General features: G+C 36.9%; 1 protein-coding gene across 1 annotated transcript in view; it reads left to right on the top strand.

Annotated features, from left to right (window-relative positions):
* The window catches only part of Sdhaf3 (succinate dehydrogenase complex assembly factor 3), a 102,679-nt gene extending 91,158 nt beyond the window's left edge, over nt 1–11,521 (top strand). The window contains exon 2 of the mRNA XM_004862724.3: nt 11,292–11,521. Coding sequence (XP_004862781.2) covers nt 11,292–11,495 — 204 coding nt within the window. The 3' untranslated portion in view covers nt 11,496–11,521. The remainder of the gene's footprint in view (nt 1–11,291) is intronic.
* Nucleotides 11,522–16,026: the final 4,505 nt, after the last annotated feature.

The raw sequence follows: 16,026 nt of genomic DNA, 5'->3' as shown, positions 1-16,026 counted from the left end.
AAAAGCAAGAGCCTCAAGATCTGGTTGGACCTATATATGCAAACTGGAAGATAGTGTTGCTTTGTACATGTTAATTATACAGAACAATGGGTCTCATTTTGACATCTTCATACATTCATATAATGTACTTTGATCACCCCCCTCATTTCATTTCTCTCCCCCTTCCTCTTCTCTGATAGTCTCCGTTTTACTTTTTTGTCTTCTTTTAAAATAGTTTTCTTCTAGGTTCTTCATGAGAAAACATTTGGCTGAGTATGACTTATTTCATTTAACATGATAATCTCTTCTATCAATTTTACTGCAAATGACATAATTTTGTTCATTATGGTTGAATAATACTCAGTTTTCTATATGGACCACATTTTATTTATCTGTCACTGGGCATGTAGGCTATTTCTATAGCTATTTCTATTGTCAGTTCCACTACAGTAAACATGGGTATACAGGTATCTATATAGTATACTAGACATTCTTTCAAGGATATACTGAGGAGTAGTATAGATGGATGAAATGGAGCTCTAGTTTTAGTTTTGGGAGGATCTTCCTTACTGATTTCCATAGTGGCACTATTTATATTCCTACCAACAGTGTAGAAGGCCTACCCACTGACCCATAGCTGAGCCCCTTCACCAGCGTTTGTTGGTTTTTATATTTCTAATACTAATCACTCTGGATAAAATAGAATTTCAGTATAGTCTTCCTTTGCATTTCCCTGATGGCCAAAGTTGTTGAACATTTTTTTCTTATACTTATTGGCCATGTGAGAAATGTCTGTTCAATTTATTTGCCCATTTTTTCATTGAGTTATTTTTGTTATATGTGTTTTTTTACTTCTTTATATATTCTGGATATTAATTCTTTGTTAGAGGCAGAGCTAGCAAAGATTTTCTCCCATTCTCTGGGCTGTCTCTTCACTTTGTTAATTATTTCCTTTGTTATGTAGAAGCTTTTTAATTTGATGTAATTGTATTTGTTGATTCTTGATATTATTTCCCTTACTCTTGGGAGTTCTATTCAGGAAGTCTGCTTGACTTTGAAAGACTTCTGTTTTTTTCCCTATATGTTTCTTCTAACAGTTTCAAAGATTCAGTTCTTACACCTAGGTTTTTGATACATTTTGAATAGACATTTGTACAGCATGAAAGATAGGGATTTAGTTCCAGTCTTTTACATATGGATATATACTTTAACCAACATCATTTGCTAAAGACACATCATTTTTTGGTCCCTCTGTCAAGAATCAGATGGCTGTAGTTGTGAGGGTTTGTTTCTTTGTTCTCTGTTTTATTCCATTGGTCCACATGTTTATTTTTTAGTACCATGCTGTTTTTTATCACTGTACCTTTGTAGTATATTTGGAAATTGGATATTTTGGTGTTTCCAGCAGAGCTACTCAGGATTGCTTTGGCTCCTGTGGGTCTTCTGTGCTTTAGGATTATTTTTTCAAGTTCTGTAAAGAAGGTCATTGATATTTGATGAGGATTGCATTGAATCTGTAGATTGCTTTTGGTACTATGGCCATTTAAACAGTATTCTGCCAGTCCATGGACAAAGAAGATCTTTTCATCTTCTAGTGTCGTCTTACCTTTCTTCTGTTTTCTGTAATTTTCATTACAGAGATCTTTCACATCTTTGGTTATCACCCTCTCTGTTTTGAATGTGGAAGTCCAGTTTTCCAGCACTATTTGTTGAAGAACTTATTCTTTCTCTCAGTGAATGAATTTGACACCCCTGTTGGAAACCAGTGAGCTATGTCTTTTGAACGTTTATTTCTGAACTCTCAATTCCTTTAATGTTATATGTCTATCCCAATGCCAGAGCTACACTTTTTTGATTACTGCAGTTTTGCAGTAAGTTTTGAAATTTGGAAGTTTTAGCTCTCCAATTTTGTTCTTATTCCAGAAGGCTATTTAGGGTCCCTTTACATTTATATTAATTTTAGAACAAGCTTTCTGTTTCTCTAAATGAATAACTTTCTTTAAGCCTGCTCTTCAGATATGTATTTTAGGTTCAGCCATGCTGTTACATAGCCATTTTGCTCATTTGCTGTTACTTTTTAAAATTAATTTTATTTATGCTGTTACTTCTTCATAATTTATTCTTTGGATAAACTTCAGGATTAATTTGGTCTTTCTCCTCTTGAAGTACAGTTAGATAGTTTCCAGTGTTTTGTTTTAATAAGCAATGCCCTAATAAACATTCTTGTGAATGCTTATTGTTCACATGTTTGAAAGCTTTTATAGGATAGTTTTTAATCAAGGGTGATTTTGCTTGCTAAGCAATACTGGCAATGTTTGGAGGAATTTTAAATTATCAAGATAAGGGGAGGAGGGTAGTGAGACTACCATCTAGTGGTTACAGACAGGAGATCCTTTGAAACATCCTACAGTGCAAGAAAACTCTGACCCACCACAGAACAAAGAATTACCCAAATTATCCAAAATTCTCAGTATGCTAAATTTGAGAAACCCTGCTCTGAAATATAAACTTAGAAGTGGAATTTATAAAGCTTATGGTATGGGCAATGTTTTATTGGGTTTTTTTTACAATGAATTTCTGTAAAATATAAGGAAAATACTTTTGTTACAAGTAGAAGTTTGGAATTAAAATTGAAGCTGCTTTGGTGGTGCTGGTAATGTAGTGGTCATAATTCAGATGCCCCAGACCAGGTTGAGCAGCAGCATTATTCAGTATTAACCAGTTGCTTTCTTACTGAGTATATGGATATCATCCATCTTTAGGAACTGAAATACACTGTAATTTTTTCTTGGTTAAAAGATTAATTTTAGATTGAGAGTCTTGTTTCAGGAAAGTGACCCTGCAGCAAATGATAATTTGATTATTACACTAAATAAGCTGACTGAATAACAGCAGAATTGAACATGAAAAATATAGACGTTTTTCCTGGCAAATATGTCTGTTAAACATTAAGACTTAAAAAGTTTCCTTCTCTCTGGTATGTGTTTTAAATTTTAATTGAAGATAGGAGAATAGACTTAATGAATTTTGAGACCCATGGTCCTCTTTAAATATCTGATGAAAACTATGGCCCCAGACCTATGTACATACTTTTGCATGTGATTTTTGCCTGGAACATGCATGTTCCTAATGTCTATCTATGTGTACTCCCACCACTGATTTGCAGATTAAGAGCTTTGTTAAGGTGTATTAAAACTCTTAAAGTGCTAAAAACAAGATATATTTAAACATTACTAAATAGTAAATACATGACTATTGTTTTTATCTTTTTTATTAGTAGATTTTAGGTTTACAATATGATGACATTCATCATTGGAAATGTGTACCTTTACATGATATATCTTGGTTCTTATTCTTTCCCCCATTCTCCTGCCCTCCCTTCAACTCCTCCACCCCTCCCTATTTACAAAGATTTTGTTTCTTGCTTTTCCTTTTCACATATTTATTCCTTTTTCTTCTTTCCTTTCCTCTACGCCTCCCAATTCCCCTTCCCCTTTGTCCCTTTTCCTCCTATTTCACATTATCTATTATACCTTTTATTCCTTATTTGCACTTTCAGTTTCTCACATCAGAGAAACTATTTGGCATTTGATGTGTCCTATTTATTTCACTTAAGAGTATGGACTCAATGTGCATCCATTTAGCTATAAATGCCTTTAGTTTCTCATTCTTTATGGCTAAGTAGTGCTCCACTTTATGAAAAAAACACATCCTTATCCATTCTCCAGTTGATGGGTAACTGGGCTGTTTCTAGGTTTTAGCTATTATAAACTGTGCTGCTATGAACATAGGTGCACAAATATCACTGTGGTATGAGTCTTTTAATTCTTTTGGGAAGATACCCAGTAGGGTAATATTTGGGTCAAATAGGACCTGCCATCCTAGTTTTTTGAGGTATCTTCATATTGATTTCAGCAGTAGTTGCACAAATCTACACTCCCACCAGCAATGGAGAAGGGTTCCATTTTTGCCACAGCCCTGCCAACATTTGTTATTGGTTGATATCATGATTGTAGCCATTCTTTCTGTGGTGAGGTGGAATCTGCGTTGTTTTCATTTGTATCTCTTGAATGACCAGTGATGTTGAACATTTTTTCATGTATTTATTTGCTGTTTCTAATTCTTTGAGAAATGTCTCTTCATTTCAGATGCTTATTTTTAGATTGGGCCCTTAAATTTTGGAGGTCTGATTTTTTAAAGTTCTTTATAGATTCTAGATAGTAGACCTTTGTCTGAATAACAACTGGCAAAAATTTCTTCCCAGATTATGGGTTGTCTTTTCACTCTGTTGCTGGTTTCTCTTGTTGTGCAGAAGCTTTTTAGTAAGACAAGATCCTGGTTATTGATTCTTTGTGCTAGTTCACCTGTGGCTGAGGTTTTGTTCATAAAATCTTTTCCAACTCCAATGTCCTCAGTGGTTCTACCTAACCTCTCCTCCAGCCAGTTTAGTGTTTGGGTTTTAATATTTTGATCTTTGATCCATTTTGATTTTCGTTTGGTACATAGTAAGAGGAATAGGTCTAGTTTTAAGCTTTGACAAGTAGAAACTCAATTTTTCCAGCACCATTTATTTTATTTTATTTTATTTTGCTTAAATTCTTTTACTGGTACATTTTAGGTATACAATACATTTAAATTTATCATTGGGTGCTTGTACCTGTACATGATGTATCTTGGTTCTTAGTTTTTCCCTATTCCCTGTCCTCACTTCACCCCCTCTACCCTTCCCTATTTACAAACACTTTACTTCCATTTTTTCCTTTTCTCATAATTTTTCCTTTCCCTTCTTTCCTTTCCCCTTCCCCTCCAACTTCCCCTACCCCTTTGGACCTTTTCTTCCTATTTCAAATTATCAATTATTCATTTCAATAATTTTAATCCTTATTTACACTTTCAGTTTCTCACATCAGAGAAACTATTCAGTATTTACACCTGTGTCCTATTTATTTCACTTAAGAGTACAGCCTCAATATGCCTGCACTTAGCTATAAATGTCTTTAGTTTGTCATTCGTTATGGCTGAGTAGTACCCCATTTTATGAAAAAAACCACATCTTCTTTCTCCAGTTTCCAGTTGATGGGCATTTGGGCTGTTTCCAAGCTTTAGCTATGACACACTGTGCTGCTGTAAAACATAGGTGGACATACATTGCTGTGGTATGATTCTTTTAATTCTTTGGGGAAGATACCCAGTAGGGGAATAGCTGAGTCAAATGGGACCTGTAGTCCTAGTTTTTTGAGATATCTCCATACTGATTTCCACAGTGGTTGCACCAGTCTACACTCCTACCAGCAGTGGAGCAGGGTTCCTCTTTCCCCACAGCCCTGCCAGCATTTGTTACTGGTTGATTTCTTGATAGCAGACGTTCTTTCTGGGATGAGGTGGAATCTCAGTGTTGTTTTCATCTGCATCTCTCGAATGACCAGTGATGCTGAACATTTTTTCATGTTAATTTGCTGCTTTTACTTCCTTGTCTGAGAAATGTCTGTTCATTTCAGATGCCCACTTTTGAATTAGGTCTTTGAATTTTGGGGGGTCTGATTTTTTTCAGTTCTTTATATATTCTAGAGAAGTAGTCCTTTGTCTGAGGTACACCAACTAAAAATTTTTTCCCACATTGTAGGTTGTCTCTTAGCTCTGTTGGTGGTTTCTCTGGCAGTGCAGAAGCTTTTTAATAAGATGAGATCCCACTTGTTGATTCTTTGTGCTAGTTCCCATGCTGCTGAGGTTTTGTTCATAAAGTCTTTTCCTATGCCAATGTCTTCAAGAGTTCTACCTAACTTGTCTTCCAGCAAGTTTAGTGTTTCTGTTTTAATATTTAGATCTTTAATCCACTTTGATCTTAGTTTAGTGCATGGTGATAGATATGGGTCTAGTTTAATCTTTGGCAGGTTGAAATCCTTAGTTTTTCCAACACCATTTATTAAATAGGTTATCTTTCCTCCAATAAGGTTGGTTGGCTCCTTTGTCAAAGATGAGGTGGCTGAGTATGTCTGGAGTTGTTTCTGCGTCTTCTAATCTATTCCAGTGATCCTCAGGCCTGTTTCTTTGCCAGTACCTTGCTGTTTTTATCACAGTAGCTTTGTAGTATAGTTTCAAGTTGGGGATTTTCATACCCCCTGCCCTGTCTCTGTTGCCTAAAGTTCCTTTTGCTATTCTGGGTCTCTTCTGGTTCCAATGAGGTTTTGGATTGTTGTCTCTAGTTCTGTGAAACATATTTTAGGAATTTCCATTGGCATTGTATTAAATCTATATAGCAGTTTTGGAAGCATGGCCATTTTCACTATATTGCTTCTTCCTACCCAGGAAACAAGGGATGTCTTTCCATTTTCTTATATCCTCTTCGATCTCTTTTTTCAGAGTTGGTTGGGGTTTTTTTATTGTTTTGGTACTGGGGATCCAACTTGGGACTTTGTGCTTGCAAGGCAGGCAGCATAACCACTGAGCTAAATCCCCAGCCCTCCAGCACCATTTATTAAAGAGGCTTTCTTGCCTCCAGTGAGGGTATTTGGGTTTTTTATCAAAGATGAGGTAGCTGAGTATGTCTGGAGTTGTTTCTGCATCTTCTAATCTCTTCCACTGATCCTCAGGTCTGTTTCTTTGCTAGTACCATGCTGGTTTTTATCACAGTGGCTTTGTAGTATAGTTTCACAGTGGGGATTGTGATACCCCCATCATGTTTTTCTTGTCTAGAAGTGCTTTTGCTATTCTAGGTGTCTTCTTGTTCCAAATGAATTTTTATATTGTTTTCTCAAGTTCTGTGAAATATGCTGGTGGAATTTCAATTGGAATTGCATTGAATGTATATCTCAATTTTTGAAGTATGGTGATTTTCACTATGTTGGTTCTTCCTACACAGGAGCAAGAGATGTCTTTCTATTTTTTTATTATCTTCCTTGATCTCTTTCTTCAGAATGCTATTGTTTTAGAGAATAGGTCTTTTATTTCTTTCGTTAAATGGATTTGTAAGTTTTTTTTTTTTTTTTTTGGATGCTACTGTGAAAGGAGTTGTTTCTGTAGTTCCTCTCAGTGGTTTGTTTTTCTTGTACAGGAAGGATATTGATTTTTCTGTGTTGATCTTGTATCCAGCTAGTGTACTGAATTTGGTTAATAAGTCTAGAAGATTTTTGGTGAAGTTCTCGGGATCTTCTATATAGAGTATCATGTCATCTGCAAATAATGACAATTTAACTTCTTCATTTCCCATCCTTATTCTTTTTATTTCTTTCTCTTGTCTAATTGCTGTGGCTGATATTTCCAAAACTATATTGAACAGGAGTGGTGATAGTGGGTATCCTTGTCTTGTTCATTATTTTAGCATGAAGGATTTCAATTTTTGACCATTTAGGATAATATTGGCTGTTGGTTTTTCATAGATGGCTTTTATCAGATTGAGGTAGAGACCATCCATTTCAATTTTCTGCAATATTTTTATCGTGAATGTGCATTTCATTTTGTCAGTCACTTTTTCTGCATCTATTGAGATGATCATATGATTTTTGTCCTTGGCTCTATTAATGTAGTATATTACATTTATCAATTTGTGTATGTTGAACCATCCCTGCATCCCTGGGATGACTCCCACTTGGTCAGCATTTATGATTTTCTTGGTGATCTTCTGCATTCTGTTGGCCAGTCCTGTTGAGGATTTTTGCATCTATGTTCATTAGTGAGATTGGCCTATAGTTCTCTTTTTCGGCTGGGTCTTTCTCTGCTTTGGGGTCAAGGTGATGCTTACTCCCAGGAAAGAATTTGGAAGTATTGCTTCCTTTTCAATTTCATTGAAGAGTTGAAACAGTAGTAGCAGTAGTTCCTCTCTAAATGTCTTATATCAGCAGTGAACCCATCAGGACCTGGAATTTTCTTAGTTGGGAAGTTTTTTATTACATTTTTAATTTCATTGATTGATGTTGGGTTGTTTTGAATGTTTAGGTCATCTTTGTTCAACTTTGGTAATTCATATGTATCTAGGAATCTGTCCATTTCTTCTGTGTTTTCCATCTTATTGGCGTATAGGTTCTGGAAGTAGGTATTGATCCTCTGGATTTCTGCTGGGTCTGTTGTAATTTCACCCTTTTCCTTCCTAATTGCATGGATTTGGGCCTTTTCTTTCCTTTTTCTGATAAGGTTGGCTAAGGATTTGTCAATTTTGTTGATTCTTTCTAAGAACCAACTCTTGGCTTCTTTGATTTTTTTTGTATCATTCTCTTAGCCTCCATTGCATTGATTTCTGCTCTGATCTTTATAATTTCATTCCTTGTAAGACCTTTGTGTTTCTCTTGATCCTTTTCTAGAAGGTTGAGGTTCAGCATCAGGTTGTTTAATTGGGCTCACTCTGTTTTCCTAATATGGGTATTCACTGCTATGAATTTCCCTTGTAAGACTGCTTTCATTGTGTCCCATAGATTCTGATGTGTTGTATTGCCATTGTCATTCAATTGTAGAAACTCTGATTCCTTCGGTAATTTCCTCTGTGACCCATTGATTATTCAGAAGTGTGTTTTTTAATTTTCATGTGTTTATGAAATTTTTGTGGTTTCTGTTGCTATTGATCTCCAGTTTCACTGCACTGTGGTCTGATAATGTACAGGGAATAACTTCAATTTAGTTGCATTTGGTTAAACTTGTTCTATGAGTAACTATGTGGTATATTTTGGAGAACAATCCATGTGCAGCTGAAAATAATGTTTATTCTGATTTTGTGGTGTGGAACACTCTGTAAACATCTGTCAAATTCATTTGTTCACGTGTTTGAGATTAATTATTTTATTGTTTATTTTCTGTCTGGTGGATCTTTCTGTTTGTGACAGTGGGGTATTATGTTCCCCTCTTCTGTTGTATTAGTGCTCATTTGATTTTTCATGTCTATTAATATTTTTATATAGTTGGATGCACTATCATTTGGTGCATGTATGTTTATGATTGTGATCTCTTCATCTTGGATTGTTCCCTTCACAAGGATGTAGTTTTCTTCTTTGTCTCTCTTAATTATTGTTGGTTTGAAATCCATTTTATCTGCAAATAGGATAGCTACTCTTGCTTTTTTTTTTTGTCTTCCTATCACAATGAGTATTGTTTTCCACCCTTTAACTTTCAGTCCATGAGTTGCTTTTTGAATTAAGTGTTTCTTGCATGCAGCTTATTGTTGGATCTTGGCTCTTGACCCATTCTGCCAGTTATTTTTTTCTTGATTGGTGAATTGAGACCATTGACATTGATGGTTATAATTTATATGTATTGATGTATCCTTGTCATGACTTTGTCCTGTTGTTGGGTTCTCTGGCTTTGCATTTAATTTCTCATCTTGCCTGTTGGATTCATTTTATAGGGCTTCATGGGGTTGTAATCCTCACTGTCTTTTCCTAAGATTGTTTAAAATTTTTTGGAGTGCTGGTTTGGTATTCATGAAGTTCCTCAGTTGTTGTTTATCACGAAAGTGTCTTATTTCTCCATTGATTTTGAAAGATAGTTTTTCAGGATACTTCAGTCTGGGTTGGAGGTTGTTTTCTTTTAGGGCTTTAAATACTTAACTCCAAGGTCTTCTTGACTTGAGAGTTTGTGTTGAAAAGTCTGCTGTGATTCTGATGGGCTTTTCCTTTGTATGTGATTTGTTTCTTTTCTCTAACTGCTTGTAGTATTTTATTCTTCTGTTGGATTTTTGGAATGTTGACTATTATATGCCTAAGTGTAGATTTTTTTTTAATCTTACCTAATTGGAGTCCCATATGCCTCACTTATCTGTATGTCAAATTCCTTTCCCTTGCTTGGGAAGTTTTCTGACATTTCTTTTGTGAACAATTTTTTTGTGTCATTTGCACTATCTCCTATTTCTTCATTGACTTCTATTAGTCTTATGTTATTCTTTTTTTCATCATTGAGCAGCGACTGGATTGCTTTCTTATGGTCTCTTAGTATTTTAAAGAAATATTTCTTTTTCTGGTCACTAATTGCCATCCTGTCTTCTCTATCTGATATTCTTTCCTCACATTGGCTTCTTCTGGGTTAGAGATTTAGCTCAGTGGTGCTGCTGCCTGCCTCATAAGCACAAGGTCCCAAATTCGATCTCTGATACCAAAAAGAAAAGAAAAAGTGTAGAATACTGGCTTCTTTTGATGTGTAAACTTTCAGTGGAGTTTTTAATCTCCTGGATTTCTGTTTGCATCTGTTTTATGGATTCCATTTGTTTGCTATGCTGGGATTCCATCATGATCCTCTACTCCTTTTTTTTTTGTCCCAGGGATTGAACTCAGGACTTTGCACTTGTGAGGCAGGCGGTGGCACCACTGATTTAAACCTCTGGCCCTGCTCGTCTTTTTTCATCGGTGTCTGCTCTAGAGTTACTAATCATGTCATTCAGTCTGGACACAATCTCCATTGTTATCTGAAAAATTATTTCTGATTGTATTTTTTACAGATCCTCTTTCTTTGCCAGTTCAGGGAGTCCAGGTGGCTGAGTTTCAGATTGTTCCATCTTGTTTCCCTTGGCATTGCCTTTGTTAATCTAGAAGTCTGATTTTGAGTCTTGTTTGTGCATCTTCTCATTTCAACAAATGCTACCTGCTGAGCTTTTGTTGAGGTGACTGCTCACCCAGTAGGTCAATTCTCAGCAAGTGTCAGAGGGCCTTCTCTCTATTGCTTACCACTGCCCTAATTCCTGGGTTCAGAATAATGGCTTTCTGGATCCCTGCACTACCCTGTTGTCAGGGTGGGGTCTGGCTTGGGCCTGCATACACTTAGCTATGGTATTTGGGCACACTTCTGGCTGGGTCATGGCTGCCTGCATAGCTGTTGTTTGGATGATCCTCTGACCAGGGCCTACATACCTGTACCACTGTTGTCCACCCAGGATTGTGGCTGGGGCCTGCAAGCCATTACTGCTGGTGTCTGGGTTTGGCCCTGGCTGGACTTGTGCACTGCCACCACTGTTGTCCAGGTGGGCTTCTGGATGGGGTCTGAGTACACTTATGGATGGTATCTGGGCAGGTCTCTGGCTGGGACTTGAGTGCCTGTGCAACTGTTTTCCAGGTAGGCCTTTGGCTGGAGCCTGTGCACCCAAGCTGCTGGTGTCTGGGCAGGGTCTTTGCTGGTGCCTGCCCTTCCATGCTGCTCTTGTCCAGGCAGGGTTATGGCTGGGGCCTGCTCACCTGCATAGATGTTTTCCCTTGTCTTCTTAAGCAAATGGAGAAAATTTAGTGATGTCAAAAAATAGGTGACTCAGAGTTAGAATTGATGTCCCTCTTAAGTAAGTAAGTAATTAACACAGATCTAAATTTTATGTCTGTAACCTTCATTTTTCTTTGTCTTTTTTCTAGGTTTATGCAGCAGTATTAAGGCAACAAGCTAATGAAAATAGACAAAATTCAACTGAAAAAGCATGTTTTGGCGCCTCCCTCTCAAAAGAAAAACTTAATGACTTTCGTGATGAACAAATTGGACAGTTACAGGAGCTGATGCAAGAAGCTACTAAACCCAGCAAGCAATTTAGTATTACTGAATCTACAAAACCAAAATTTTAGTAAATAAAATAAAGTTTAGCAAAGCATGTAAGTTTCATGTAAAATTTACAACTTTTAGGTGATCTGGAAGTCTGGTTTTGAGACTTATTTACGTGTTTTCTCATTTCAACTCGGGGGGTGGGTGTGCTGTTTGTGCCTGCACGGATTACCTCCCCTGAGCTGGGAGAGTTGGGAAAGGGGCCAGGAGCAGCGGTAGGGATGGTGGCCCAAAAGCCCTTTCCTCTGGGCTGGGAGCAGCGGGAGGGATGGTGGTCAGGAAGCCCCTTCCTCTGGTCCAGAAGCAGTGGGATGGTGGCTCAGAAGCCCCTACCTCTGGGCCAGGAGAAGTGAGAGGGATGGTGGCCCAGAAGCCCCTACCTCTGGGTCAGGAGTGGCGGGACAGAAGGTGGCCCAAAAGCCCTTTCCTCTGGGCTGGGAGCAGCAAAAGGGATCTACAACTTTTAATTTTAAGTATCATTGACTTTTAAAATGTTTTTATTTCAGCTTTGAGAATGCCTGAATTTTATTATTTCATCATTAATAAAATATTATTTTATTTTTGACTGGTAAGAATGCAATATGTGGCTCAAACAGACAGTTGGGAAACTTAATGATATTTTTGGAATAATAGTATTTGCTGAATGGAATTTAATTTTTGGATTAAATGAGAAAGGCTGTAGAGTACAGATACTTGGAAATTTTCCTGAGAATGATTTTATATATAAATTTATTTTAAATGCTATTCTTACTCTAGCATTAGCTTCATGGCTAATTAGTTAAATTTATCATGGTAACAATAGATGTGGATCCCGACAAGTTTATTAAATATGTTGTCATTCTGAAAGTTTCATCATTTTACTCTTATTATATGTGATTATTATTTTGAATGTTTCCTTCTCTCTGAATCATTGTTGAGTCATGATGAAAGAATTAAGAGAAGATTTAAGATTCAATGTTACACTATCATAGTATTAGATTATACAAAGTGACCCAACACTTAACAGAGTTTTTAAGACATACTTACTGATTGGATTGTTTAATAAATCAAGTCTTTGCTGTTTTGTCTAGGTGTACTATAAAAATACTGAGACACTAAAAATATGTAAACAGACAGGTCAGGAACTGCTGACTTGGGGTCAACTTGAAGTCGTCTTTAGCAGCCTTGGACACTCACTATGTTCAGTGTCCCTCCATTGCTACCATCATTTTCATCCCCATCTTCCCTAGTTTCTGTTATCATTCACTTCAGCCATCCACTCTACAGCATCTCCTCCTTTTCTTTTTCCCTTTTCTGTTGCTTCTGCCAAGATAAGCATTCACTTGCCAAAATCAATAGGATATCAATCAGTGTAAGAGTGTTATGTTACCTTGTGATGTTTGGGCATAGCATTACCTCTGCTTCTTGATAGTCTCTGGGGTTTCATCCTCAGGATTTTCACCTGTATACATTGTTTCAAATATTAGTTGTCTTCTTAAATCTCTAACACTAACCAGAAGCTTATTTCTGAATTTCACATATGTGTTTGAAAAAATTTTTCTTCCCTTCTCAGTGAATGAACAGTATCAACATCTATTCTAGTTAACCAGCTCCTGGTTAACCAGAATTCTGTAGTTCACTTTTGATTTTTCTATTTCTTTGAGGCCTCCTTATTATTAGCAACACTATGTAATGGATGGCAAAATGGCCTCAGTTCTCCACTGTTCTCTTTGCAAGGTGACTTGACAGTTTCTCTTGTAATTCTTTTTTAAGTTTTTCAAATTTGGGCTGGCCTTGTGAGTTGATTTGCTCAAAAGAATGGTGTAGTGGCATTGTGCAGAGTTAGGGTCTAGGCCTCAGAGCCTGGCACAGTGTCACTGGTATTGTTGGAAACCTGCTCAGCTGCTGTGTGAACAAGTCTGTGCTGGCCCAGCAGAGGAGCAGGCCATGTGAAGCAGTGGACCACTCAATTGAAGGGGCTCTGTACCAGCCAGCTGTCACCCAATGGCAGACACATTAGTGAGCTTATTTAAATTTAAATTTACAAAGAATTTTTAATGACATAGGAAATTTTCTGACATTGATAGAAAAAGATACTGTGTAATATATAGAGTTTTCACAAAATGTTAGATTTCCTTTTAAGTCATGCCTGAGTGTTCATCTGAGCAGTTTGCCTACTAAAAAGTGAAACTTAAGTAGAATTTTTAAAAAAGCATTTTTACTTGCATCTAGGACCTGGAAATATCCTAAGAGATTAAGTAATTACAAGGATAATGTTATTAAACTGAAATTGCTACAGACTCTTCTTCTTGAGGGTGAATTTCAGATTTGATTTTGATTGTCCTTAGAAACAATAAAGACAGAATACAAAGCTTTTCTGGATGTCAGAACCCTAAGGAATGTATATACCCTTGGGGTAAGAGTGAGCAAAAAGCCTGCTATAGTACTTGTGCAGAATTTCAGATCATTCCAAATTCAAGTCATCTGTGTGCTACAACAAAAGTTGAGACTTTACCTAACATGGCCTCAAATAAGTGCCTGGCAGATGTAAAATATTTGGAAGATGCTAGGGTCATAATTTTCTTAGGGAAATGGATGCCTTACATTGAAATAAACTCCACAAGGAAAGCTAGCACCACAAGGCAGCAAAGGCAGACCACCAGAAAGCTCAGATATTGAAATTAGCACATGTATAATACAAAGCCCGTGCGTTAAAAGAGTTGCTTCTAATGTCTACATGAATAAAGCATTATAAAAACTGACTAGCATAGTTGAAAAAGAATGAAATTGAACTTTAGAAATGAAGAACAATAAATAAAACAAAACAACAAAAAACAAACCTCAATGGACAGATTTAACAAAAGGTAAGATAGACCTGAAGTAAGAGAGACTGGAGTATAGCATAGAAGAAATCCAGAATGTTGCATAGAAAATTAGCTTGAAAACATGAGAGTTCAAGAAAGGGCAAGATGGTTCTATGTCTATCTCATAATTTCAAATGGGTTGTGGGATAGAAACAATGTTTGAAGATATAACAGCTGAGAATTTTTTAATTAAAAAAAACTATGAGAGGGCTGGGGATTTAGCTCAGTGGTTCCACCACCTGCTGCGCAAGCACAAGGACCCGAGTTCAATCCCTGGTACCAAAAAAAACCCCAAAACACTATGAGATAGATATGAAGTCCTCACTTTGACATACCATAATCAAAGTAGAACACCAAAGACAAAAAACTTTTTAAATTAACCAAAAGTCCCAGATAACCTTGCAACGGACATAGGTAGAGCAAGATAGTTCTTGAATGTAATTGGCAAGTCAGCTGCTTCCCCTGTTCTCCACTATAGTTCTTAGAAAAATATGCTGGGAATGTGCTGGTAATGCAAAATTCTGAGATAAGGAGAGACTGTTCAGAACAGCCTGGGTTCTATTACTGTCTCTCCTAGAACAGGATATCCTTTGTGACAGTTAAACTGGATTATCAACTTGATTTGCTTTAGAGCCACCCAGGGGAATTAGTAAAACATACATATGGGTGTGTCTGGGTGAGTCATCAAGGCATGACCTTGGGTACCATATTTAATCTTTGGTCCTTTACTCTGTTGCCCTTCCAGTCCTCTGAATTTCTGGCTACAATTGGCATTTACTTGGTAGTAAATGATTAAGAAGCCTCATTTTTTGAAATGTAAATGAAACTAGACAGTGGTGAAAATGCTTAATAAAATAGGATTAAAATTAAAGCAGCATTTATAGTAAATTGATTAATGTGTCTAGTAGAAACAAAAAAAGGCTAAATATTACAGGAGAAACATCTAAAGCTAGAAAAGACAAAATTATCTCAAAATATATTAGCTTAAAGAAGATTAAGAAATCAAAAGTTTTTGTTCAAAAAAGATTCATAAGAATGAAAGATACTGAGCCAGTCCCAGTGCCTGGTAGGAGGCTCTCCCGCCACCATTCCACGCTCCTAGGGCAGAGAAGGTGAGCCAGTCCCAGTGCTCAGGAGGAGGCTTCCCTGCTGCCATTCCACACTCCTAGGGCAGAGAAGGTGCCAGAAGCACACCCCCCCCCCCGTGGAAATGAGAAGACACATAAACAAGCCTCAAAAACAGACTTCCAGATCACCTACAGCAACCTCAAAGGGAAATGAGATGGAACAATCATACTCAACCACCTGGACTCCCTGAACTGGCAACAAAAGAGGATCTGGGAAAAATGAAATCAGAAATAATTTCTCAGATAACAGCAAAGATTGTGCTCATAGTGCAAGACATGATTAATCTAGAGAGGATACAGATAAAAAAATAGAGGATCTGAGGAACATGATGGAATCCCAGCATAGGACACAAATGGAATCCATAAAACAGATGCAAACAGATTTCCAGGAGACTAAAAACTCCATCAAAAGTCTATGCAGCAGAATGAACCAATGTGAGGACAGAATTTCAGATATAGAAGATAAGATTGCAATTAGTGACCAGGAAAAGAAAAATTGCTTTAGAATTGTAAGGGAACATGAGAAATCAATCTAGCAGCTGCTAGATGATGCAAAGAAGAGTAACATAAGATTGATTGGAGTC

Source organism: Heterocephalus glaber, unplaced genomic scaffold (assembly GCF_053883595.1).
Source record: "Heterocephalus glaber isolate CG9 unplaced genomic scaffold, H.glaber_assembly_v1.0 deba00000546, whole genome shotgun sequence".
NCBI classification, from domain to species: Eukaryota; Metazoa; Chordata; class Mammalia; order Rodentia; family Bathyergidae; genus Heterocephalus; species Heterocephalus glaber.
This window is presented reverse-complemented; position numbering and strand designations above follow the sequence as displayed.